This window comes from Cherax quadricarinatus, chromosome 58 (genome assembly GCF_038502225.1).
Source record: "Cherax quadricarinatus isolate ZL_2023a chromosome 58, ASM3850222v1, whole genome shotgun sequence".
NCBI lineage: Eukaryota > Metazoa > Arthropoda > Malacostraca > Decapoda > Parastacidae > Cherax > Cherax quadricarinatus.
In genome coordinates, this window is record NC_091349.1 from 12439222 (window position 1) to 12465715 (window position 26494).

General features: G+C 42.1%; 1 protein-coding gene and 1 long non-coding RNA gene across 8 annotated transcripts in view; one reads left to right on the plus strand and one right to left on the minus strand.

The window, feature by feature from the left end:
• Positions 1 to 26494, plus strand: part of LOC128697976 (centromere protein F) — a 266000-nt gene that overhangs the window by 75791 nt on the left and 163715 nt on the right. For 6 of the 7 annotated variants that reach the window (XR_011393629.1, XM_070097610.1, XM_070097611.1 and 3 more), the window contains exons 15-16: positions 4124 to 4276; positions 19034 to 19222. Coding sequence is in view for 6 of the 7 variants with exons in the window: in XM_070097610.1 (XP_069953711.1) it covers positions 4124 to 4276; positions 19034 to 19222 (342 nt within the window). In the remaining variant the exon portion in view is untranslated. The remainder of the gene's footprint in view (positions 1 to 4123; positions 4277 to 19033; positions 19223 to 26494) is intronic. The other variant, XM_070097613.1, reaches the window with a different exon arrangement.
• The window catches only part of LOC138854423 (uncharacterized), a 147889-nt gene that overhangs the window by 60873 nt on the left and 60522 nt on the right, over positions 1 to 26494 (minus strand). The gene's annotated exons all lie outside the window — the stretch shown is intronic.

Genomic DNA, 26494 nt, shown 5'->3' on the forward strand with positions numbered 1-26494 from the left:
TTTACATTTGAAAATGTGTAAAAAAAACTTATTACATATTTTTTTATTATACAGTGGACCCTCGAGTTTCGGCAGCCTCGACTTTTGTGAAATTCGACCTTCGGCGAGTTTTTTTGGCAAAATTTGGCCTCTAGTTTCATGATTAGACTCGTGTTTTGGCGCCTGTCTGGTACCCGTCCGCCCGTCACCGCGCACACCAAGCCAGTCTCCCACGCCATTCACGCTCAGTGTGCCATTGTTTACCAATACGTGACCATCACCTCGCAGGTTCATGCAATACATTTCATAATAATCCATTGCTTTTTGTGCTTGCAACTGCTAAATAAGTCGTCATGGACCCAAGGAAAGCTAGTGCAAGCCCTTTGGTAAATAAAGTGAGGAACACGACCCAGAGGGATTTTGAAGGGTTTGAGGCAGACCCTGTCCCTGCCGACCCTCTGCCTGTTGTGGAAGGTGTTGTGGTATTGGGCAAGTCCATGGGGTTGGAGGTGAGTGACGGGGATGTGGAAGAGTTGGTGGAGGAGCACAGGGAAGAGCTAACCACTGACGAACTGCAAGAGCTTCAACTGGAATAGCATCAGACCACAGCCGAGGAACTTGCTTCAGAAGAGGAGGAAGAGGGAGTGGATGAGGTGCCTTCTTCAAAGATTAAGGTGATTTGTGCAAAGTGGAATGAGTTGCAAAGTTTTGTTGAAAAGTATCACCCTGACCAAGCTGAAACAAGCCATATCTGCAACATGTACAATGACAGTGTTGTGTCCCACTTCAGGAAAATCTTAAAGAAACACCAGAAAAATACACCTCTGGACAGATATTTTGTGTGACAGGGGTCCAGTGACTCTCAAGTTGTTCCCAGTGGCATTAAAAGAAGGGAAGTAACCCCAGATAAGGACTTGCTACCTAAAGTCCTAGTGGAATGAGATTCTCCTTCCAAACAATAGTGTACACCTTCCTCCTGACCCCTCCTCCCGTCTTCTATCCACCCAGAAGTCTTCATTAAAGGTAAGTGTAATGTTGTTATTTTTTATATGCATGTACTTGATTTCTCATTGATTTCAGTATACAAGTCTATTTAATTTGAAAAAAAAAAAAAAATTTTTTTAATATTTTTGGGTGTCTGGAACCGATTTATTTTATTTCCATTATTTCTTATGGGGAAAAGGGTTTCGAGTTTTGTGAATTTAGATTTTTGGCAGGCTCTCTGGAACGGATTAATCACGAAACTCGGAGGTCCACTGTATTTGAAAATATGTAAAAACATAGATCTACTTTTGGAGCACTACGGATTTGAACGTCGATCTATTTGGATCGTTTAACCCTTTGAGGGTTTTCGTCGTACTAGTACGTCTTACGCGTAGGGGTTTTTGACGTACTAGTACGCATAAATTCTAGCGGCCTCAAATCTAGTGGGAGAAAGCTGGTAGGCCTTCATATGAAAGAATGGGTCTATGTGGTCAGTGTGCACAGTCTAAAAAAAATCCTGCAGCACACAGTGCATAATGAGAAAAAAAAAACTTTGACCATTTTTTTGGAATAAATCAGCGACTTTGCAGTGTATTTTCGTATGGTATTTATTGTTGTATTCTAGTTTTCTTGGTCTCATTTTATAGAATGGAAGACATATTACAGAAATTGAGATGATTTTGGCTGGTTTTACAATGAAAGGTGCCTTGAAATTGAGCTCAAAGTAGCAGAAATGTTCGATTTTTACCAAACTTCAAAAGTAAACAAATCGTGCCAAGCGTGCAATACACGTCAACTGGTGAGTCTAATATTCTTTCACAAGTGCACCAATAATATTTATACCATTTTTTACACTAATGCAGTAGTCTGCATAACAGTAAATCTTATATTTTTTGTGAGAAGAAAAATTCAAAATGGAAAGCAAAAGAATATAAGAGGGGCCTTGAGACGTGACTAATGACTAGAGGAAATGTCATTTTAGTGCCAGGAATGTCTTTCTTGTTTATTCTGGACCCTATTCGGAAATTGGCATCTTTTGAAATTTGTGTGAAATTGGCAAAATTGCTAAATTCTGACCACTGTACTGGATAGTTGAATTTCGTAAATGGGTGGTTTCTTGCACCCATTCGATAGAAAAATTGGAGTTCTAGCGAAATATTCATGTTTTTTGTCGACTAGTACAGCGAAATTGGCCGAAAATGGGGCTCAAAGTGGGCAAAATCGCCGATGCGTAAACATCGCCGAGACCGCTAACTTTGCGAGAGCATAATTTCGTAAGTTTTCTATCAAATTTCAAACTTTTGGTGTCTTTATGATCGGGAAAAGATTCTCTATCTTTTCATAAGAGAAAATAATTTTTTTTTTTAAATTTGGCCGACCCTGAGAACGAGTTTCGGAGAGGGCCTGTCGACCCTCAAAGGGTTAAGGGTTAGGATTTAATTCTGTGGGAGTGTTATCAAGGGATATAAAGGGATTTAGAGAAGTCAGTTGGCCAGACTTGAGTTCTGGAGGTAATAAAATAGATCCTGCACTTTCGAGGAAGGGTGGGAAATTTTGCTGTTCAGAGGGTTATTTTAACCCCTTGACTGTCGCAACCCCTATTCCTGAGGTCTCCTGGTGTTGCAAAATTTAAAAAAAAAAAAAAAAAAAAAAAAAAATTCTTATGAAATGATAGAGAATCTTTTCCCGATTGTAATGACACAAAAAAAAAAAAACCTGAAATTCAATGGAAAACTGACAGAATTACGCTCTCGCGAAGTTAGCGACCTCGGCGATATTTACAAATTGGCGATTTCACCCACTTTGAGCCCTATTTTCGGTTAATTCCATTGTTCCAGTCGACCAAGCTCGTAGCTTTTTCTTTAGAACTCCCTTTTTTCTATCAATTGACTACAAGAAACTGCCCATTTACCGATTTCAACTACCCAACAACGTGATCAGAAATTTGCAATTTGACCAATTTCATGAAAATTAAAAAATATGACAATTTCAAAATAAGGTCCAGAATGAACAATGCCGACATTCCTGGCTCTAAAATAACATTTTCTTTGTTCATCAGTCATGTCTTCAGGCCCCTCTGATATTACTCTTGCTTTCTATTTTGAATTTTTTTTAAACAAAGAATAAAAGATTTACTATTATGCAGACTACTGCTATATTGTAATAATTGTACAAATAATATCAACCCATTCATGACTGCATATTAGAATGGCGAGTTGGACACTAATTGGACAATGACAACATTTGTTTACTTTTGAACACCGGCAAAAGTCAAACATTTCCCCTAGTTTGAGCTCCATTTCTAGGTTCTTCTTATAGCAAAGCCAATCAAAACCACCTCTATTTCTATAATATGTTTTCCATTCTATCAAATGAGACCAAGAAAATGAGAATACAACCATAAATACTATACGAAAATAGACCACAAAGTCTGCATTTTAATTAAAAAAATGGTCGGCGTTTTTTTTTCTCGTCATGCACTGCGTGCTCCAGGATATTTTTTATATGGTGCACACTGACCACACAGACCCATTCTCTCACATGTGGGCCTACCAGCTTTCTCCTGCTTGATTTAAGCCGCTAGAATTTGAGTATATGTACGTCAAACACGGTACCTCTTATGACGTATATATACGACCAAAACAGTCAAAGGGTTAACTAGTGATGTCTGCGCTCCTCTGGGAAGACAGCTATTGAATGTGTGTGTGTCCCCCTTCGCAAAAGATTGAGCAAGGCTAAAGATATGAAGGAGATTTGATTGAAAATTCAAATTCTTTTCTTTCTTTATCAGATTTATTTTTCAACAAGCATGTGGTGTCTATGCTTCTTGAACATTTATATCATGTGTTGTGCATGAAATATTTTATAAATTTTTATTATGATGTGGTGCATTTATCATTGCTTATTAATAACAAGCATCATTTTTTTAATACATTGATTGTCTCCCGCTAAGATAGGGTGACCTGAAGAAACACTTTTACCACCACTTGCTCCATCACTGCCTTGCCAGAGGTGCACTGACCTAACAGCTCAGATGCTCTTAATGTGTTGATACATAATAACTAAAGAAAATATTGCTTTCTTGCTTGTAACACTTTTTATCCTATGGTGTTTACTTTTTCCTGAACTCTTAAGTTAACATATTTAAATGTAATTCTAGATTGATGAGGCAAAAATGAATGCAGAGGCAGAAATAGCTAAGATTAAAGAGGCTACTGAATTAGAAGTGAAAAATGCCAAGAAAACAGCAGCTGAGAGCATTGACCTGAGACATGAAGAAACTCAGGCTCAGTTGAATCAGATGAGACAACAGGTAAGTTGATAAGTTGTCATCTTTTTTATTCAGTATCATATTTTCCACTTGTAAAATGGGGTATATTAACTACTTGATCATTAGGTTAATAAAAAATTTGGTTAAATCTGGGATGGATGGGAGGGGTTTTAGTAGGTATTTAAGGAGCAGTTGGAGATAAGCTGTGAAAGTGGTATTAAGAAGCAGGAGCTTTGTAATTTAGCTTGTATGTGAGACAGGGGAATGTATGAGAGTATAGCAGTACCAACACTTGTTTGGGGGTGAAGCTAGGGTTGTGTATGTTGCGGCGAGGAGGTTGGCGGCAGTGGAGACATGTCTTAGGGCAATGTATGGTGTAAATATTATGCATAAAATTTGTAGTTTGGAGATTAGGAGGAGGTGTGGTTACTGAAAGTATTCTCCAGAGGGGTTGTTGAGGTGATTTGGTTATTTAGAGAGGAGGGGGGGCAAAATAAAATGACTTGGAGGGTGTATAAATCTAGTGGAGAGACAGTGGGGGTAGGAGGCATCCTAGGATAGGAGTGAAGGAGGGGGATATAGTAGGTTTTGTGTGTGAGGGGGTTTGGACATCCAGCAAGCAAGTGTGAGCATGTTAGATAGGAATTAGTGAGGCAGATGGTTTTTGGGACATGACGAGCTGTGAAGTACAGTGGACCCTCATTTTTCATAATTAATCCGTTCCAGAGAGTGTGACTATTATCGAAGTTTACCATTTGCGAGTCCATTTTCCCCATAAGAAATAATGTAAATTCAATTAATTCATTCCAGACATCCAGAAGTATCAACGAAAAAATTTTTTTTTTTTACCTTAGATAGATTTACATGCACAAAAGAATGAACATTCAACATGACAGTTACCTTTATTGAAGGCTGTTGTTGATGAATTTAAGACAGGGAAGAGGAAAGAGAGGTTATTGTTTGGAAGGGGAATCCCCCCTCCATAGGGACTCTAGGGCACTTCAGGGGTCACTTCCCTAGCTTAAATATAGTTACATGCAGAAAAGAATGTTGAATAAATGTAAAGCACTAATAAAATGTATAAATGAACATTTAACATTGCACTTACCTTTATTGAAGAATCTTGGTGTATAGCAGATGAGGCAGAGGGAGGGGAGGGGAGGCGAGGCGAGGAGAGTTTATTATTGGAGAATGACACTAATATCAACTCTATGGCTTATTTATCTATCACAATTAAACTAATATGACATAATAAACAATATTAATAATATAGAAACATGGAATATACTCTAGAATGAATAAAATCATTATGAATGAAACAAGAGGTGTTCTGTTTGGTGTATAAGGGCCACTGAGAGCATAAGCCGTCGATAATGGTGGTGAAGCAGCAGCTGAGGTGCCAGTGTTTTCTGTAGCCCTATTTAACTCCAACAACATTGGAGGAGTTGGTAGAATTACTGAATCACTGAAGAAGGCACCCTCTACCACTATCACAACTGCTACCACTCTACCACCAATACTTTCATATTTATCTACAAACTTTTTCTTAAATTATGTGTGTTTCTCACATTCTTTACCAAAGGGCTGGCACTAGAAGCTTTCTTTGGAGCCATGGTGACTTATTTAGCAGTTCCAAGCACTAAAACGAATTGAATATTATGAAATGTATCGTATGAACTCGTGGGATCATCCTCACTCATTGATAAACAATGGCACACTGGCTGGGAATGGAGTGCGAGGCGTATCGGGGCTGTATGTACACATCCCAGACAAACGACGATTTGCAAGTCAATGTTTTGATGAAAAAAAGTTACGATTTCTGAAAATTACGACTTTCGAGCCTTAGTAAAACGAGGGTCCACTGTATGAACAAGGTAAAATTTTGTGAAGGGATTCAGGGAAACTGGTTAGGCAGACTAGAGTTCTTAAGGTGGGAGGTACAATGCCTGCCCTCTGAAGGAGGGGTTAGAGATATTTGTTTGGTGGAATGTCTGAATTGTCATATAGATATGCCTCTGGCAAGACAGTGATGTGAATGATGGTGAAAGTGTTTCTTTATTGGGTCACCCTGCCTTGGTGGGAGACGGCCTGTGTACTAAAAAAAATAATTACGGTAATGCACTGATCCTGTTGGGATCTTACAACATATATACAGTGGTACCTTGACTTAAGAGTTTAATCTGTTTCATGACCTTGCTCGTATACCAAATTGGCTTTGCTCACTGAAATTAATTGAAATGCCATTAATCCGTTCCAGCAGAATTCCTGGTCTCAGGAGGCAGGAGAAAATACTTCAATATAACGCTAATATTAACTCTGTGGCTTATTTATCTATCACAATTCATCTAATATGACATAATAAACAATATAAATAATGTAGAAACATGATATATACTCTAGAATGAATAAAATATCATTGTGACTAGTGGTGGTGGCCACTCCTGCTCTGACCTCATCTCCTCATTCTTTCCCTTCTGAAAATAGTGCTTGTGAGGCTAACTGCACTAGATCACTAGTTTCTTAAGGAAAACACTGAAACACTGTATTAATAAATAAATATTGTATAAAACCATAATAAAAAAATAATGTAAAGAAATAAACTGGTTTTATAAAGTGTACATATTTACTTTGGAGAACAGATGTTGGCAGAGGTGGAGGGTGGAAAAGATAAGCTACTTGCTACACTTTATCGCTTGGCTGGCGCTATAGCTTGTATCGACTCCTGCTTTAGTATACATGTCATAGAAGTACTACGCTGGTACTGCCTGGTTAAGTCCACAGCCCACACACCTCACTCGTGTTTATCTGTGATTTCATTCTTTAATTCAATGGACATCATCCTCTTTTTCTTCTCAGCACTGTCCTTTGCACTTGCTTTCTTAGGACCCATGGTTAGAATAAAGAAATTTGGAAAAATAACTGCACAAAATGCAAGCACAACACGAGAAATGCATCAATGGCAAGGTAAACATGTACACTGCTGAGCAGATGTTGTGGCTTTCGCTGCGCCAACTAGTGGCGGCGTTCTGAAACTCGCTCGTAACTCAGATTTTGGCTCGTAACTCAGAGCAAAAAATCGACTGAGGGATGGCTTGTAACTCGAAAAACTCGTATGTTGAAGCATTTGTAAGTCAAGGTTCCACTGTACTTTGTCATTAGAAAACGCAGCTAATACGCTGCCAGTGACTTGTAAAGTTAATACCCAATTTTTTAAGTCCTCTGTTAAGGTTAAGAGGGCTAATTTAGCATACCTCGTATTGAGCCAGACTGCAAGTGGATCTCCCAAGTATATACAAATACCTGAATGGAAAAGTTTTCATGCCCGAGCCACTTTTTGGTACATGAACCCAGTCAGAGCTGCACTAACATTTTTTTTCATATACTTTTTTTGATGTAAATATGAATAACATTTTATTAGCCCTTTTGTGGCCTGTGCATTAGTGCTATAGCTTTGAGCTTGGGCTCCATACCGTAGAACTACGTGATGAGCTCAGCTCACTGTACCTATGCATGGTAAATTTTGGCCTAATTATGAGAAAATGGGTATATGTGATGTGTGTACCATATAAAAAAAAAGAAATCCTACCCCACACAGGGCATGATGGGAAAAACAAAACTGTGACCATGTGTATATCTTAACCCTTTCAGGGTCCGTCCCATAGATCAACGGCTTTATGTTGAGTGTCCAAACCGTAGATCTACACCAAAATTCTAGCGCCGTCAAATTTATCGCGAAAACGCTCATAGGCCTACATGTGAGAGAACGGGTCTGCGTGGTGGGTGTGCGCCATAAACAAAAAATCTAGGCGCCCGCATAGCATTGTGGGAACGCCGGCTCAGTTACCCTTGTTCACCATGCCTCGTCGCAAGTCAGCTCTCACTCCCCGGAAAATTGGGACTCTCCTCTTCCTATCTGATAGTTCTGACACTGATGGAAGTGGAAATGAAGATGAATTCTACGGCTTTGATCAGTTAGTGACTGAAAAGAATGACCAGGATATCAATAATAGTGCAGAAAACCCTGACGATCCTCAACCTTCTACCTCTGGTGTGGGCACTCGTGACTCATGGTCGGTTGTTCCTCATCGCAAGAGAAAACTAATATTTTTGCGTGGCCAGGCCTCTGACTTCAGTAATGATGATGATAGTGACGTGGACTGTGATTTTATTGCGCTCGACGATCATTCGAGTAGTGATAGTGAGGAATCATATTCACCAGTGAAGCATCGGTATGTTCGCCGCCACGTGCGCTCGGGTAGTGTACCCTATGCTATGCCCAGGGGACGGAGTACATCCCGGAGTACATCCCGTGGCCCAACACCAGTTTTAGGTAGTGATAGTGAGGATGATGTGGCTACACTTGGCATGGATAGACCACAGGCATCAGTGGATGGTGTTAGTGGTGATGGTAGTGGCACCGCCATGCGTGACTCGCCAGGCCACGCTGGGACCCACGCTGCTGACTCGTCAGTTCAAGGACAAAGTGGAGCGCCAGCCACCAGCCCACCACAACCACAACCACCTGCACAACCAGCCTATGATGTCCAGTATCCACCAGCAAACCGTATGTGGGATTGGCAGCAAAATCCCAATTTTGTTCCCAAGCCTCACCACTTTGATGACTCTCAAAGTGAAATTCTACCTACTTGTCCCCTTGGAACCACGGCCAATGAACTGGAATTCTTTGAATTATTCTTTGACCAGCCATTGATGGAAATTATTGTCAGGGAAAGTAATAAGCATTTTGAGTACACCATGGCAAATACGATCTTATCACCACAGTCAAGACTACACAGGTGGAAAGAGACGACTGTTGCAGAAATGTATTTGCTTTTTGCAACAATAATGCTTATGCCTCACGTCTATAAGCATAATATAAAAGCATACTGGTCCACAGATCGGCTAATTTCTACCCCGGTCTTCAGTGAAATCATAACAGTGAACAGGTTTATCTTACTCTTACGTATGTTGCACTTCTCTGACAAAACCAGGCCTGACAGAAGTGACAGGTTATACAAGATTAGAAATGTTTTCATGTATCTCAAACAAAAGTTCAGCATATACTTTTATCCATTCAAGAATCTTGTAATTGACGAGTCTTTGATTTTGTTCAAAGGTAGACTGTCATTCAAGCAGTATATACCGAGCAAGAGGAAACGCTTTGGTATAAAACTGTTTGTACTCTGTGATTGTGACAGTGGCCTGGTGTTGGATATTGTTGTATACACTGGTAGTAAAACATTGAAAGATACCAAGATGTTATTGGGTATCTCAGGTGACGTAGTGAGAAACATGATGGCACCTTATCTTGGTAAGGGGCATACATTATGTACCGATAACTGGTACACAAGCCCATTTCTCAGTGATTTCATGCGAGTGAACAAGACAGATGTGTGTGGCACAGTGCGTTCTAATCGTAAACATATGCCCAGGCTCAACGCAGGTGCTCGTGGTGTTGACGTCCAGGTGTTTACTGCCAATGACATCATGGCATTACGGTGGCATGACAAACGAGATGTCACATTGTTGACAACCATTCACCGTAATGAAATGCAAGACAGTGGCAAGTGACAGTGATTGATTATACACAAAACATGCGCTTGGTTGACAAATGTGACATGCAGATTGGTTTTGTTGACTGTGTTCGTAAGAGTTACAAGTGGTACATGAAACTTTTCTTCCATCTCATGGACATTTCAATGCTCAATGCATATAATATGTACCAAATAAAGACTGGCAACAGACCACCGTATGGTGAATTTTGTTTGTCTGTTGTCAGACAACTCATAATGAAGTACCAGGTAACAACACCTGCTATACAACACGGTCCTCGAATTCCTCAGGATATACCCAAGCGTTTGAGGAGGGAAGGTGATCATTTCATAATACAACTTCCTTCAACTCAGAAGAAATTTGCTCAGAAGAGATGCATCGTCTGTGCACAAACAAAAAGACAGCAACAAAGACGCAAAGACACTCGGTTTGTGTGTGAGGAATGTAAGGTGCCTCTGTGCATGGTGCCTTGTTTCAAGGAGTTCCACAAGCTCCAGCAGTTCTGAAACCATGTCCAGTGATTGTAAATATGTAAATATATGATAGAACATTAGTATTATACAAGATTTGTGCATGTTTATTGTAATAAACAACAGTGGTAAACAATATGATAATAACGTTATTGTGTTCAATACAGTGAGTTTATGTATATACATTATATACAGTATTGGTCTCTCAGGCCCCAAATGTTAGTAGGAATAGAAAAAAATTGGAAAAGAAAAGAAAAAACAACAAAAACCGCAAAATAATGTAATGCGCGTATGTGGAATTCGTCGATGTTGCCGCCACCACATCATTTTCGACGAACTTCTTGGCACTGTATCTCGGTAAGTACTGATCAGAATTTTTTTTTTTTTTTTTGGTCTTATTACCTTCACAAAAATATGCTCTTTAATTCTGTAAGAATTTTTTTTTTTTTTTTTTTTTTTTCAAAATTTCTTGGACACTGGAGCACCACTTCAGATTTTGGCCTTGGACCCTGAAGGGGTTAAAATAGCAACTTTGTGGTGTATTTTTAGATGGTTTTATTGTTTTATTCTCGGTTTCTTGGTTTCATTTGATAGAATGGAAGATATATTACAGAAATAGGTGATATTGATTGGTTTCAAGACTGGAAGTAGCTTGAAGCAGAAATATTCTATTTTTGTCAGTATTCCATAAGACACAAATCACATCACTTGTCTAATACATGTCCAAATGGCCGGTCTAATGTGCGTTTGCAAATATGCTGACATTATTTATACAATTATTGCAAAAATGCCTCTTCAAGGGGGGCTCCTTGGCGTGGTGAAGAGGCTCTTGGTCTGAGGAATTAGCCCTGTCGGTCTTCTTCCTCAGACCGAACCTAATTACCCCCCATTCTCCCCTCCCCTATCCCATCCTCCCCATCCTCCCCTTTTTCCATTCCTCCTCCTCCTCCTCACCCCTCCCTTTTGCCCTTCCTCTTTTTAGCCTTCGTGATTTCTCCCACAGGCGCGCTAGTTCCTAGGTAGGGGAAAGGACACCGGGGTCCATCCCATTCCGTTGAGGTTTCTTGGCGGTGGCGTAGTTTGCCGTGGAATCTGGATTGCCCAGGGATGTCCCGATCCCTCTCCGGTATCCCGGAGTAGCTTTGGGTGTCTTTTGGGCGACGGGTGTATCTCTGGAAGCCACCTTTCGGATTCCGGGGGTGGTGGCTGAAGGAGGTATGCTTTGTGGCGGATATCCGGCCGCCCTCTCTTTTGTCCACCGAGGTAGCTCGGCAGATGTGAGGTTGCTATCCCAGATTGCTGGTTTACTGGCATGAAGGGTAGGGTATGGCACGGGTTCCATGCTGCATCTGCGCTACTAGCGGTGTCGAGTCCTCTTGGGCGCGGAGGGAGATTTCTGGCCCTTTCATTCCTCCTAGGAACTATCCCTCCCCGGTCCCCCCTTTTTTTTTCTTTTTTTTATTTTTATTTTCTTTTCTTCTTTCTTTTTTTTTCTTAAAAACAAAAAGAAAGAAGTAACCTAACCATGGCAGCCCTAGTCCATGAACCTGGTACCCCCGGGCCCCTTCTTGATACCGCACCCCGTTCTGACCCCGCCTCGTCTTTGGACCACTCTTCAGACATTCCTCATGCCTCTGTACCTATTGCCGGTGCTGTTTCCTCACCCGCTTCAGGTACTGAGGCCTCGACTGACTCCTTCGATTTATCAGACCTTCGCTCTCCTCTGACTATGCTTCCGGCCTCTCCCTCTACGGTGCGGGAATTTTCAAATCGCCGACCCGTTCCACGTCGGACCAACTCTGGTCCCACGCCTAAACGTCAACGACAATTACCTGCTGATGATACTTCTCCACCTTCACCTTCTCGTTCTTCTCAGAAACGATCGACACGTCCTTCACTACCTTTCCACGCTCAGTTTCAGACTGAACAGTGGACTAAATTCTTCACTTTACGACCAACTTCCTCTACTGCCTATCTTTCTGACCATAGTATTGGCAAGGCACTCCTACGCCATGTTGGTAAAGATATTTCTTTTCATGCTCTTAAGAGCGGTACGCGCATCATTACCGTACAGAATGCTACCCAGGCTCGTGAGCTCTCTCGTCTTTCCCATATAGATTCTGTTCCTGTCACCCTTGAAAAACATCATTCCCTCAATTCTTGTAGTGGTACCGTTATTCTGCCCCATACCATAGTTCAACAAAATTTCCAGACATGTGGCACCGACATTCTAGAACAGCTGGAACTCCAAGATCTCCCAATCCTCAAGGTAGACACTTACGTTCTTCCTGCCCGTGGGCGGAGACGATACCCTAGCAATGTGGCTCGTTTAACTTTTGACAGCCGAGAACTCCCATCCTCCGTTTATATAGCAGGACATCGGTTACAAGTTCGAAAGGTGATCCCTACACCACAACAGTGTAGAAATTGCTGGCGATTTGGCCATCCAGCGAAATATTGCAGATCTATCGCCGAATGCCCAGTCTGTGGTGCCGATGACCATTCTAACACGTCTTGCAATCGATCTCCCTCTTGCCTTAACTGTCATGAGGCTCACCCTTCGTACTCTCGCCGTTGTCAGGTCTATTTAAACGAGCGGGAAATCCGTTACCTCAAAGAGACAGAAGGTCTCCCTTATGCCATGGCAGTTTCTCATCTCCGCCTCCAAGGGAGACTCCCACGTGTTTCTTATTCCCGTGTTTCAAAACGTCCCCCCACTTCTGGTATCCCATCTTCTACACCCACCTCTGTGGTTACCTCTCCCATAATCACTCCTGTATCTAATCCTTTTGCTGTCCTCGGCTCAGACGTCCCTACTTCAACGCCTCAGTCTAATCTCGCTTCTTCGAGTTCTCTCTTACAAGCCTCAGTATCGACGAGACCTCGTACGACACCTCTTCCCAATCGTCCCTCTACTTCTCAAAAGTCAAAAAAAGGTCCGGTAACACCTCCTACCCATCTTCCACCTCCTCATTTTACCCTCCCTGTCTCTGTCCCTAGTTCTTCCCCTCTCACTGGCTCAGTTACAAGTGCAGAGGTTCACCCTCCTCCTCGTAATGTACCTTCCTCCCCTGTTCCCTCCCAAGTTTCTTCCTCTTCTGCCACCTCCCAGGTTCCTGTCTCTTCTGTCCCCTGCCACGCTTCTCCAGTTCCCTCCACCCTTTCGCCCCCCCCTACCTTGGTACAGTCCAATACAGTTCCAATCTTTACTCATCCTCCCCCTACCATTCCCAATATTGTCTCCCATACGACATCTCTGAATTCCGAAACACTTGAAGCAATCTCTGAATATATTGCAGAGACCAAACCATCAATGGACACTGATCCACCTTCCGCTCTTTCTCTCTCCTCTGCTCCATCTGCGCAACTCCTTTCTTCACAGCGCACCGTTCCTTCGCTGCTTGAACATTTTCCACTGCCTCCGCATGTGGACTTTTCTAACCCTTCTAGTCCGTAGGAACCCTTACCTGCGGATTTCAAGTATCTTTATCATTGCCAATCATGGCCTTCTTACAGTGGAATATACGCGGCCTCAGGGGTAATCGGGGTGAGCTTCAGATGTTACTCTCCCAGTTTGCCCCTGTTGGTGTTTGCTTACAGGAACCAAAATTACACTCTGCTGTTATTTCTCACATCTCAGGCTATAATTTATTGTATTCTTCAGATCCTTTTCCTGATGGGACCTTTAATGAAAGTGCCCTTCTTCTCCGCACTGATATTCCGTACCATCAGCTATTTATTCATACTTCGCTGCATTACACAGCAGCCCGTATCCACTTACATAGGTGGTATACGCTCTGTTCTTTATATCTCTCTCCTTCTCGGGCATTATCTATTCCGGATTTTGCCTTCCTTGTTTCGTCATTACCGCCACCGATTCTGTTACTTGGTGATTTTAATGCCCACCATTTCCTCTGGGGAGGGTCTCACTGTGATTCCCGTGGAATTCAGTTAGAGGCTTTTCTTGCCACCCACCCCCTCCATGTTTTAAATACAGGTACTCACACCCATTTTGATCCTCGGACTCATACTCTCTCTTGCATCGATCTCTCAGTTTGCTCTTCCTCCGCCGCATTAGACTTCACTTGGTCTGTTCTCCCGGACTTACATGACAGTGATCATTTCCCAATCATTCTTACTTCCCCTTCATATTCGCCACCTCTTCGCACCCCACGCTGGCAATTTAATCGGGCAAATTGGAACCTTTACTCACACCTGACTGTTTTTAAAGAGGTTCCTTCTTCGTCCTCCATCGATGAGCTTTTACACCTCTTCTCGTCCTCCGTTTTCACTGCAGCTTCTCATTCTATACCCCAAACTTCGGGCAGGCATTCTCAGAAATGCGTGCCTTGGTGGTCTCCTGCTTGTGCTCGTGCAGTACGTTTGAAACGCGCTGCATGGGGCAGGTACCGGTACAATAGAACCACAGAGCGACTCCTTGATTTTAAACAGAAGCGTGCGATCGCTCGCCGTGTCATCCGTGACGCTAAACGCACTTGCTGGCGAGATTATGTCTCCACCATCACCTCTGCTTCCTCTATGAGTGCAGTCTGGAAAAAAGTACGAAAACTGAGTGGTAAATATTCTCCTGACCCGGCTCCTGTTCTGCGGGTTGCCGGTGTTGATATAGCAAACCCACTAGATGTTGCCAATGAAATTGGCAATCATCTGGTCCGTATTTCTCAGGGACTCCATCTATGCCCCTCATTTCTTTCCTCAAAGTCTGCCAGAGAGTTAGCACCCTTGGACTTTTCTTCTCTCAGAGAAGAACAGTATAATGTGCCTTTTACACTTCAAGAACTGGAGGCAACACTCTCAGCTTGTCGATCATCGGCAGCTGGGCCCGACGACATTCATATTCGTATGCTACAACATTTACATCAGTCAGCCCTTGCAGTCCTATTACGCCTTTACAATCTTATTTGGTCACAAGGAGTTCTTCCACAGCTGTGGAAATCTGCCATTGTTCTCCCTTTCCGCAAACCAGGCACTACGGGACATGAAACCTCCCACTATCGTCCCATTGCTCTTACCAGTGCAGTTTGCAAAGTAATGGAACGTCTAGTAAATAGACGTTTAGTGTGGTATTTAGAGACACACAACAGTCTCTCCACTCGTCAATATGGCTTTCGTAAGGGACGTTCTACCATAGACCCCTTACTGCGCTTGGATACGTATGTTCGTAATGCCTTTGCGAATAACCACTCAGTTATTGCCATATTTTTTGACCTTGAGAAGGCATATGACACAACTTGGAGGTATAATATTTTAGCCCAAGCCCACTCCTTAGGCCTTCGAGGCAATCTACCATCCTTCCTTAAGAACTTTTTAACTGACAGGCATTTCCGTGTTCGGGTTAATAATGTGCTCTCCCCGGACTTTATCCAAGCTGAAGGTGTCCCCCAGGGATGTGTTCTGAGCACAACACTTTTTCTCCTTGCTATTAATGATTTGGCCTCTAGTCTTCCATCAAATATTTGGTCATCACTCTATGTTGATGACTTCGCTATTGCCTGTGCAGGCGCTGACTGTCACCTCCTTACAGTTTCTCTCCAGCATGCAGTCGACCGTGTTTCCAATTGGGCCACCACACATGGGTTTAAATTTTCCAGCACTAAAACCCACCAAATCACTTTCACTAGACGCTCTGTCATCTCTAATCATCCTTTGTACCTCTATGGCTCACGTATCCCTGAACGTGATACAGTCAAGTTTCTGGGCCTCCTCTTTGATCGTAGGTTATCCTGGAAACCTCACATTACCTCTCTGAAGGCAACTTGTCACAGCCGGCTGAACCTTCTTAAAACCCTTGCTCATCTTTCGTGGGGAGCTGATCGTCGAACCCTCCTTCACCTACATTCCACCCTTATTTTATCGAAACTTGATTATGGTGACCAGATCTATTCAGCGGCATCTCCTGCTACTCTCTCTAGCCTTAACCCCATTCATCACCAAGGATTACGTTTATGCCTTGGTGCTTTTCGCTCTTCCCCTGTCGAAAGCCTCTATGCAGAAGCGAACGTTCCATCCTTATCTGATCGCCGTGATGCCCATTGCCTGCGCTACTATGTACGCTCTCATGATCTCCGCAATCCTTCCATTTATAGAATGGTCACTGATATTAGTAGACATTCTTTATTTGTTCGCCGCCCCTGCTTACTCCGTCCCTTCTCTCTTCGCCTTTATTCGCTCTTGTCTTCTCTTCAACTACCACCTTTCTATGTACATGTAGCATCTCACTTTTCCCTACCCCCCTGGGAAGTTCCAGCTGTTCGAGTCTGTTCTTTCTCCCTCCCTTGCTCGAAAGCCCAACTGTCTACGGTCGCTTCCCGCTCTCTTTTTCTTGACCACTTTCACTCTCATTCTCATGCCATTGCTGTGTACACAGATGGCTCTAAGTCTTCTGACGGCGTAGGATTTGCAGCAGTGTTTCCGGACAGCGTCGTACAAGGGCATTTACTATCTTCGGCTAGTATTTTTACTGCTGAATTATATGCCATCCTTACAGCACTTGTCCGTATTGCATCTATGCCTGTGTCATCATTTGTGGTTGTCTCAGACTCCCTTAGTGCTTTACAGGCTATACAAAAATTTGATACACCTCACCCCTTAGTCCTCCGTATCCAACTTTGGCTACGCCGCATCTTTACTAAGCATAAAGATATTGTTTTTTGTTGGGTCCCTGGTCATGTTGACGTACAGGGCAATGAACAGGCAGACACTGCTGCGCGGTCAGCAGTACATGACCTACCAGTTTCTTATAGAGGTATTCCATGTACGGACTATTTTGCTGTAATATCTTCCCACCTTCACACCCGTTGGCAACAACGTTGGTCTACTATGCTCGGCAACAAACTTCAGTCTATTAAACCGAGTATAGGTTACTGGCCGTCTTCTTATCACCAGTGTCGAGGTTGGGAGACTACTCTCTCCCGTCTTCGCATTGGCCATACTCGTCTTACTCATGGATATCTCATGGAGAGGCGTCTTGCTCCTCTCTGTGAGAATTGCCAAGCTCCATTATCAGTCAGCCACATTCTGTTGGACTGCCCACTTTATCAACGAGCACGCAGAATTTACCTCTGTCGTCGTCTTCGCCCCGCTGCTCTCTCTTTACCTTCCCTTCTCGCTGATGGACCCACCTTTCATCCGGACTCTCTCATTGACTTTTTGACAACGACTGACTTACTTCACAAATTCTGATACTTTCAGCCCTTTCTACTTGTATCTCTTGCTACCCTCTACCCCCGTACTATCCCCTGCCCCGCTGTTTTCTGTAACCTGCTGATCATCCCCCCTCCCTTCTGCCATCCAATTCCCTTGCTTCCTTCCCTACCCTGCAGCGCTGTATAGCCCTTGTGGCTTAGCGCTTCTTTTTGATTATAATAATAATAATTGCAAAAATGCGGTAGTCTGCATAACAGTAATTCATTTTTTTTGTGTGTGAATAAAAATTTGAACTGGAAAGAAAGTGTAATATAAGAGGCCTGGGGGACATAACTATTGAACAGAGGAAATGTTGTATTAGTGTCTTTAATGTCTACATTGTTTATTCTGTGCCCTATTTTTAAATTGGCAATTTTTTAATTTGTGCAAAATTGGCCAAATTAATAATTCCTGTTCACTCTGGTAGTTGAAATAGTTAAATGGGTGGGCTTTTTATGCTCAATCTACAGAATGGAAAGCATACTAGCAAAACTGCAAATTCCAGTGTTCGACTGGAACAGTGTATTATTATTTTATTAACACACTGGCCGATTCCCACCAAGGCAGGGTGGCCCGAAAAAGAAACTTTCACCATCATTCACTCCATCACTGTCTTGCCAGAAGGGTGCTTTACACTACAGTTTTTAAACTGCAACATTAACACCCCTCCTTCAGAGTGCAGGCACAGTGTAATTGGCCTAAAATAGGACTCAAAAGTGAGTGAAATTGCCAGTGCGTAAATTTTGCTGAGACTGCTAACTTTGTGAAAGTGTTTTTCTGTAAGTTTTCCATCAAATTTCATACATTTGGCATCACTACCTTTGGAAAAAGTTTCATTTCATAAGAATTTTTTTTTTTTTTTAGTGAGAAAAGTTTCAGATTGGGAGTCTGAACTTTAAAAAGGGTTATAAAGGTGTTACGGTAGTCAGCACCATAAAGGCCTAGTCCCAAATCTGCACACTGCCATAACATACTGGAGTGAGAGATACTGGAGGAAGTGCAAAATCCAGTAAAAGTAGGGATGCTGTGGGCACAGAGGAAAATGTTACATCAACATCTGTGGTCCCAGATTTTATAGCTTCTTACCAGAAGATACCAGAAACACTTTTGGGACAAGTGTAGAAGTCTTCGAGAAGAACTTGACAATACCTCTGCCTAGTGCTGGATCAACTAAGCTGTGGTCTATATATATTGGTCACTGGGCTGGCAGCAGCAACAGCCTGGTTGACTAGGCAAGCACCAGTCAAGTCTTGCCCAGGGGTGGGTTGCCAAGTAGGAAAACTCTCGAAATCCATCAAATGTAAAGGCATATAAAGTATTGCAATAGCTGATCATGAGTGGGAAGGCTTCTAATGGTACTTGACACAGCAAAGGCATCAGGACCTGATAAAACGTCACCCCAAATATTAAGAGAAAAGAGCTTACCTTGGTTCTCTATGATTGGATCCCTTAGTTCCTTTTCATTCTTTAGTCTGACTGATAACTATTATTGGATTAAATTTTCTCTTATCTGGGTAACATTTTCATTTGCAACTATTTACACACAATTAATACCATGTTAAATTCTTAGGTCATTGAAGCAGAGACACGGGTCAAAGTTGCAGAGGAGGAAAAGCTGGAAGCCCAGAATAAGGAAGATGCTGCCCGTGGAGAGAGATTGGCTGCTGAGGTATCTAAATGGGAGCTAGAAGGAAAGAATGATACACTCAAGGCAGATATTGCTCAGCATCTGGAAACTATAAATTCCTTGAAATATGAGGTAAAATTCATTGTTGAAGCATTTTTTTTCCCAACAAGTTGGCCGTCTCCCACCGAGGCAGGGTGACCCAAAGAGAAAGAAAATCCCCAAAAAGAAAATACTTTTCATCATTCAACACTTTCACCTCGCTCGCACATAATCACTATTTTTGCAGAGGTGCCCAGAACACAACAGTTTAGAAGCATATACGTAAAAAGATATACAACATATCCCTGCAAACTGCCAATATCCCAAACCTTTCCTTTAACCCTTTGAGGGTCGGTCACGTACAAGTACGTCATTGCAGCCAGTGTCGGTCATGTACTTGTACGCCTAATTTCTAGCGCCTTCAAATCTGGTGGAAGAAAGCTGGCAGGCCTGCATATGAAAGAATGGGTCTGTGTGGTCAGTGTGCGCAGTATAAAAAAAATCCTGAAGCAGGCTGTGCATAATGAGAGAAAAAAATTTTGACCGAGTTTTTGGTTGTATTCTCGTTTCCTTGGTCTCAATTGATAGAGTGGAAGATATATTACAGAATTAGAGATGATTTTGATTGGTTTCACGCTGACAAGTACCTTGAAATTAAGCTCAAAGTAGCGAAAATGATTGATTTTTGCCGATATTGAAGAGCAAACAAATAAAGCCATGCATCCAATACACATCAACTGGTGAGTCTAATATTCTTTTATAAGTGAGCTGATATCATTTATACTGCTTTACTATGATGCAGTAGTATACATAACAGAAAACTTTCTATTTTTCTATGAGAATAAAAGTTCAAAACAGAAAGCAAAAGTAATGTAAGAGGGCCCTAGAGACGTGACTAATGAAGAGATAAAATGTTATTGTAGTGCCATGAATGTCTGTCTTGTTTATTCTGAACCCTTTTTTGAAATTGGCATCTTTTGAAATTTGTGTGAAATTGCCCAAATTGCCAAATTCTGATCACTTTATTGGGTAGTTGAAATCGGTAAATGGGCAGATTCTTGTACTTGATTGATAGAACGAATGGAGTTCTAGGGAAAAAGCTATGATTTTAGTCAACTGCAACATTGGAATTGGCTGAAAATAGGGCCCAAAGTGGGTGAAATCGTCAACTTTGAGACCGCTAACTTCGCAAGAGCATAATTACGTAAGTTTTTCATCAAATTTCATATTTTTGGTGTCATTATGATTGGAAAAAGATTCTCTGTCATTCCGTAAGAAAAAAATAATTTTTTTTTTTTCTTGATAATTTTTTTGACCCTGAGATAGTTTGGAAGAGGGCCTCTCAATCCTCGAAGGGTTAAAGTGCAGGCATTGTACTTCCCATTTCCAGTACTCGAGTCTGGCTATATAAAAATAAGCTGTTTCCCTGAATCCCTTCACACTCCAATAGCTCGTCAGGTCCCAAATACCATTCATCTCCATTCATTCCTATCTAACATGCTCACGCATACTTATTGGAAGTCCAGGCCCCTCGCTCACAAAACCTCATTTACCCCCTCCCTCCAACCTTTTCGAGGATGACCCCTACCCCGCCTTCCTTCCCCTACGGATTTATACGCTCTCTATGTCATTCTACTTTGATCCATTCTCTCTTAATGACCAAACCACCTCACAACCCCTCTTCAGCCCTCTGACTAATACTTTAATACTTTTATTAACTCCATACCTTCTAATTTCCACACTCCAAATTCTCTGCATAATATTTACACCACACATTGCCCTTAGACAGGACATCTCCACTGCCTCCTCGCTGCAGTATTTACAACCTAAGCTTCACACCCCTGTAAGAGTGTTGGTACCACTATACTTTCATGCATTCCCTTCTTTGTCTCCATAGATAGTTTTTTGTCTCCACATATACTTCAATGCACCACTCACCTTTTTTCCTTCATCAATTCTATGGTTAACCTCATCCTTCATAAATCTATCCTCTGACACGTCCACTCCCGAACATCTGAAACATTCACTTCTTCCATACCCCTCCTCTCTAATTTGATATCCAATTTTTCTTTATCTAAATCATTTGATACCCTCATCACCTTACTCTCTTTTTATGTTCACTTTCAACTTTCTACCTTGACACTCCCAAACTCGTCCACTAACCTTTGCAACTTTTCTTTAGAATCTCCCATAAGCACAGTATCAACAGCAAAAAGTAACTGTGTCAATTCCCATTTTGAATTTGATTCCCCATAATTTAATCCCGCCCCTTTCCCCAACACCCTAGCATATACTTCTTTTACAACCCCATCCATAAATATATTAAACAACCATGGTGACATTACACATCCCTATCTAAGACCTACCTTTACCGGGAAGTAGTCTCCCTCTCTTCTACACACCTTAACCTGAGCCTCACTATCCTCATAAAAACTCTTTACAGCAGTTAGTAACTTACTACCTATTCCATAATCTTGCAACATCTGCCACATTGCTCCCCTATCCATTCTATCGTATGCCTTTTCTAAATCCATAAATGCAATGAAAACTTCCGTACCTTTATCTAGATGCTGTTCACATATATGCCCTACCCACTCTAAAACCTCCTTGCTCATCTTCAATCCTACATTGTCTTGCCTCTAATTCTTTCAGTAATAACCCAACCGTACACTTTTCCTGGTATACTCGGTAAACTAATTCCTCTTATTATTTTTAACAATATCTTTTGTCCCTCTTCCCTTTATGTAAAGGAATGATACATGCTCTTTGCCAATCCCTAGGTACCTTTTCCTCTTTCATACATTTTTTTTTTTTTTTTTTTTTTTTCAACAAGTCGGCCGTCTCCCACCGAGGCAGGGTGACCCAAAAAAGAAAGAAAATCCCCAAAAAGAAAATACTTTCATCATCATTCAACACTTTCACCACACTCGCACATTATCACTGTTTTTGCAGAGGTGCTCAGAATACAACAGTCTAGAAGCATAAACATATAAAGATACACAACATATCCCTCCAAACTGCCAATATCCCAAACCCCTCCTTTAAAGTGCAGGCATTGTACTTCCCATTTCCAGGACTCAAGTCCGACTATATGAAAATAACCGGTTTCCCTGAATCCCTTCACTAAATATTACCCTGCTCACACTCCAACAGATCGTCAGGTCCCAAGTACCATTCGTCTCCATTCACTCCTATCTAACACGCTCACGCACGCTTGCTGGAAGTCCAAGCCCCTTACCCACAAAACCTCCTTTACCCCCTCTCTCCAACCCTTTCGAGGACGACCCCTACCCCGCCTTCCTTCCCCTATAGATTTATATGCTTTCCATGTCATTCTACTGTGATCCATTCTCTCTAAATGACCAAACCACCTCAACAACCCCTCTTCTGCCCTCTGACTAATACTTTTATTAACTCCACACCTTCTCCTAATTTCCACACTCCGAATTTTCTGCATAATATTTACACCACACATTGCCCTTAAACAGGACATCTCCGCTGCCTCCAACCGTCTCCTCGCTGCTGCATTTACCACCCAAGCTTCACACCCATATAAGAGTGTTGGTACTACTATACTTTCATACATTCCCTTCTTTGCCTCCATAGATAACGTTTTTTGACTCCACATATACCTCAACGCACCACTCACCTTTTTTCCCTCATCAATTCTATGATTAACCTCAGCCTTCATAAATCCATCCGCCGACACGTCAACTCCCAAGTATCTGAAAACATTCACTTCTTCCATACTCCTCCTCCCCAATTTGATATCCAATTTTTCTTTATCTAAATCATTTGACACCCTCATCACCTTACTCTTTTCTATGTTCACTTTCAACTTTCTACCTTTACACACATTCCCAAACTCATCCACTAACCTTTGCAATTTTTCTTTAGAATCTCCCATAAGCACAGTATCATCAGCAAAAAGTAACTGTGTCAATTCCCATTTTGAATTTGATTCCCCATAATTTAATCCCACCCCTCTCCCAAACACCCTAGCATTTACTTCCTTTACAACCCCATCTATAAATATATTAAACAACCATGGTGACATTACACATCCCTGTCTAAGACCTACTTTTACCGGGAAGTAGTCTCCCTCTCTTCTACACACCCTAACCTGAGCCTCACTATCCTCATAAAAACTCTTTACAGCATTTAATAACTTACCACCTATTCCATATACTTGCAACATCTGCCACATTGCTCCTCTATCCACTCTATCATATGCCTTTTCTAAATCCATAAATGCAATAAAAACTTCCCTATCTTTATCTAAATACTGTTCACATATATGCTTCAATGTAAACACCTGATCTACACATCCCCTACCCACTCTAAAACCTCCTTGCTCATCCGCAATCCTACATTCTGTCTTACCTCTAATTCTTTCAATTATAACCCTACCGTACACTTTTCCTGGTATACTCAGTAAGCTTATTCCTCTATAATTTTTACAGTCTCTTTTGTCCCCTTTCCCTTTATATAAAGGGACTATACATGCTCTCTGCCAATCCCTAGGTACCTTCCCCTCTTTCATACATTTATTAAACAAAAGTACCAACCACTCCAACACTATATCCCCCCCTGCTTTTAACATTTCTGTCATGATCCCATCAGTTCCAGCTGCTTTACCCCCTTTCATTTTACGTAATGCCTCACGTACCTCCCCCACACTTACATTCTGCTCTTCTTCACTCCTAAAAGATGGTATACCTCCCTGACCAGTGCATGAAATTACTGCCTCTGTTTCTTCCTTAACATTTAAAAGTTCCTCAAAATATTCTCGCCATCTACCCAATACCTCCATCTCCCCATCTACTAACTCCCCTACTCTGTTTTTAACTAACAAATCCATATTTTCCCTAGGCTTTCTTAACTTGTTTAACTCACTCCAAAATTTTTTCTTATTTTCATTAAAATTTCTTGACAGTGCCTCTCCCACTCTATCATCTGCTCTCCTTTTGCACTCTCTCACCACTCTCTTTACCTTTCTTTTACTCTCCATATACTCTGCTCTTCTTATAACACTTCTGCTTTGTAAAAACCTCTCATAAGCTACCTTTTTCTCTTTTATCACACCCTTTACTTCATCATTCCACCAATCACTCCTCTTTCCTCCTGCCCCCACCCTCCTATAACCACAAACTTCTGCCCCACATTCTAATACTGCATTTTTAAAACTATTCCAACCCTCTTCAACCCCCCCACTACTCATCTTTGCACTAGCCCACCTTTCTGCCAATAGTCGCTTATATCTCACCCGAACTTCCTCCTCCCTTAGTTTATACACTTTCACTTCCCTCTTACTTGTTGTTGCCACCTTCCTCTTTTCCCATCTACCTCTTACTCTAACTGTAGCTACAACTAAATAATGATCCGATATATCAGTTGCCCCTCTATAAACATGTACATCCTGGAGCCTACCCATCAACCTTTTATCCACCAATACATAATCTAATAAACTACTTTCATTACGTGCTACATCATACCTTGTATATTTATTTATCCTCTTTTTCATAAAATATGTATTACTTATTACCAAATTTCTTTCTACACATAGCTCAATTAAAGGCTCCCCATTTACATTTACCCCTGGCACCCCAAATTTACCTACTACTCCCTCCATAACATTTTTACCCACTTTAGCATTAAAATCCCCAACCACCATTACTCTCACACTTGATTCAAAACTCCCCACGCATTCACTCAACATTTCCCAAAATCTCTCTCTCTCCTCTACACTTCTCTCTTCTCCAGGTGCATACACGCTTATTATAACCCACTTTTCACATCCAATCTTTATTTTACTCCACATAATCCTTGAATTAATACATTTATAGTCCCTCTTTTCCTGCCATAGCTTATCCTTCAACATTATTGCTACTCCTTCTTTAGCTCTAACTCTATTTGAAACCCCTGACCTAATCCCATTTATTCCTCTCCACTGAAACTCTCCCACCCCCTTCAGCTTTGTTTCACTTAAAGCCAGGACATCCAGCTTCTTCTCATTCATAACATCCACAATCATCTCTTTCTTATCATCTGCACAACATCCACGCACATTCAGACTTCCCACTTTGACAATTTTCTTCTTCTTATTCTTTTTAGTAATCTTTACAGGAAAAGGGGTTACTAGCCCATTGTTCCCGGCATTTTAGTTGACTTTTACAACACGCATGGCTTACGGAGGAAAGATTCTTATTCCACTTCCCCATGGATATAAAAGGAAAATTAATAAGACCAAGAACTATTAAGATAAAATCAAAGAAAACTCAGATGAGTGTGTATAAATAAATGTGTACATGTATGTGTAGTGTGACCTAAGTGTAAGTAGAAGTAGCAAGACATGCCTGTAATCTTGCATATTTATGAGACAGACAAAAGACATCAGCAATCCTACCATCATGTAAAACAATCACAGGCTTCGTTTTACACTCACTTGGCAGGACGGTAGTACCTCCCTGGGTGGTTGCTGTCTACCAACCTACTACCTACAATTATTGAACAAAAATGCCAACCACTCCAACACTATATAACCCCCCCCTCTTCAAGGGGGGCTCCTTGGCGTGGTGAAGAGGCTCTTGGTCTGAGGAATTAGACCTATCGGTCTTCTTCCTCAGACCGAACCTAATTACCCCCCAATCTCCCCTCCCCTATCCCATCCTCCCCATCCTCCCCTTTTTCCTTTCCTCCTCCCCCTCCCCACTCCTCCCTTTTGCCCTTCCTCTTTTTGTCCTTTGGGATTTCTCCCACAGGCGCGCTAGTTCCTGGGTAGGAGAAAGGATACCGGGGTCCATCCCATTCCGTTGAGGTTCTTGGCGGTGGCGTAGTTTGCCGTGGAATCTGGATCGCCTGGGGATGTCCCGATCCCTCTCCGGTATCCCGGAGTAGCTTTGGGTGTCTTTCGGGCGACGAGTGTATCTCTGGAAGCCACCTTTCAGATTCCGGGGGTGGTGGCCGAAGGAGGTATGCTTTGTGGCGGATATCCGGCCGCCCTCTCTTTTGTCCACCGAGGTAGCTCGGCAGATGTGAGGTTGCTATCCCGGATTGTTAGTTTACTAGCATAATGGGTAGGGTATGGCACGGGTTCCATGCTGCATCTGCGCTACTTGCGGTGCTGAGGTCCTCTTGGGCGCGGAGGGAGATTTCTGGCCCTTTCATTCCTCCTAGGAACTATCCCTCCCCGGTCCCCCCTTTTTTTTTCTTTTTTTTATTTTTATTTTCTTTTCTTTCTTTTTTTTTCTTAAAAACAAAAAGAAAGAAGTAACCTAACCATGGCAGCCCTAGTCCATGAACCTGGTACCCCCGGGCCCCTTCTTGATACCGCACCCCGTTCTGACCCCGCCTCGTCTTTGGACC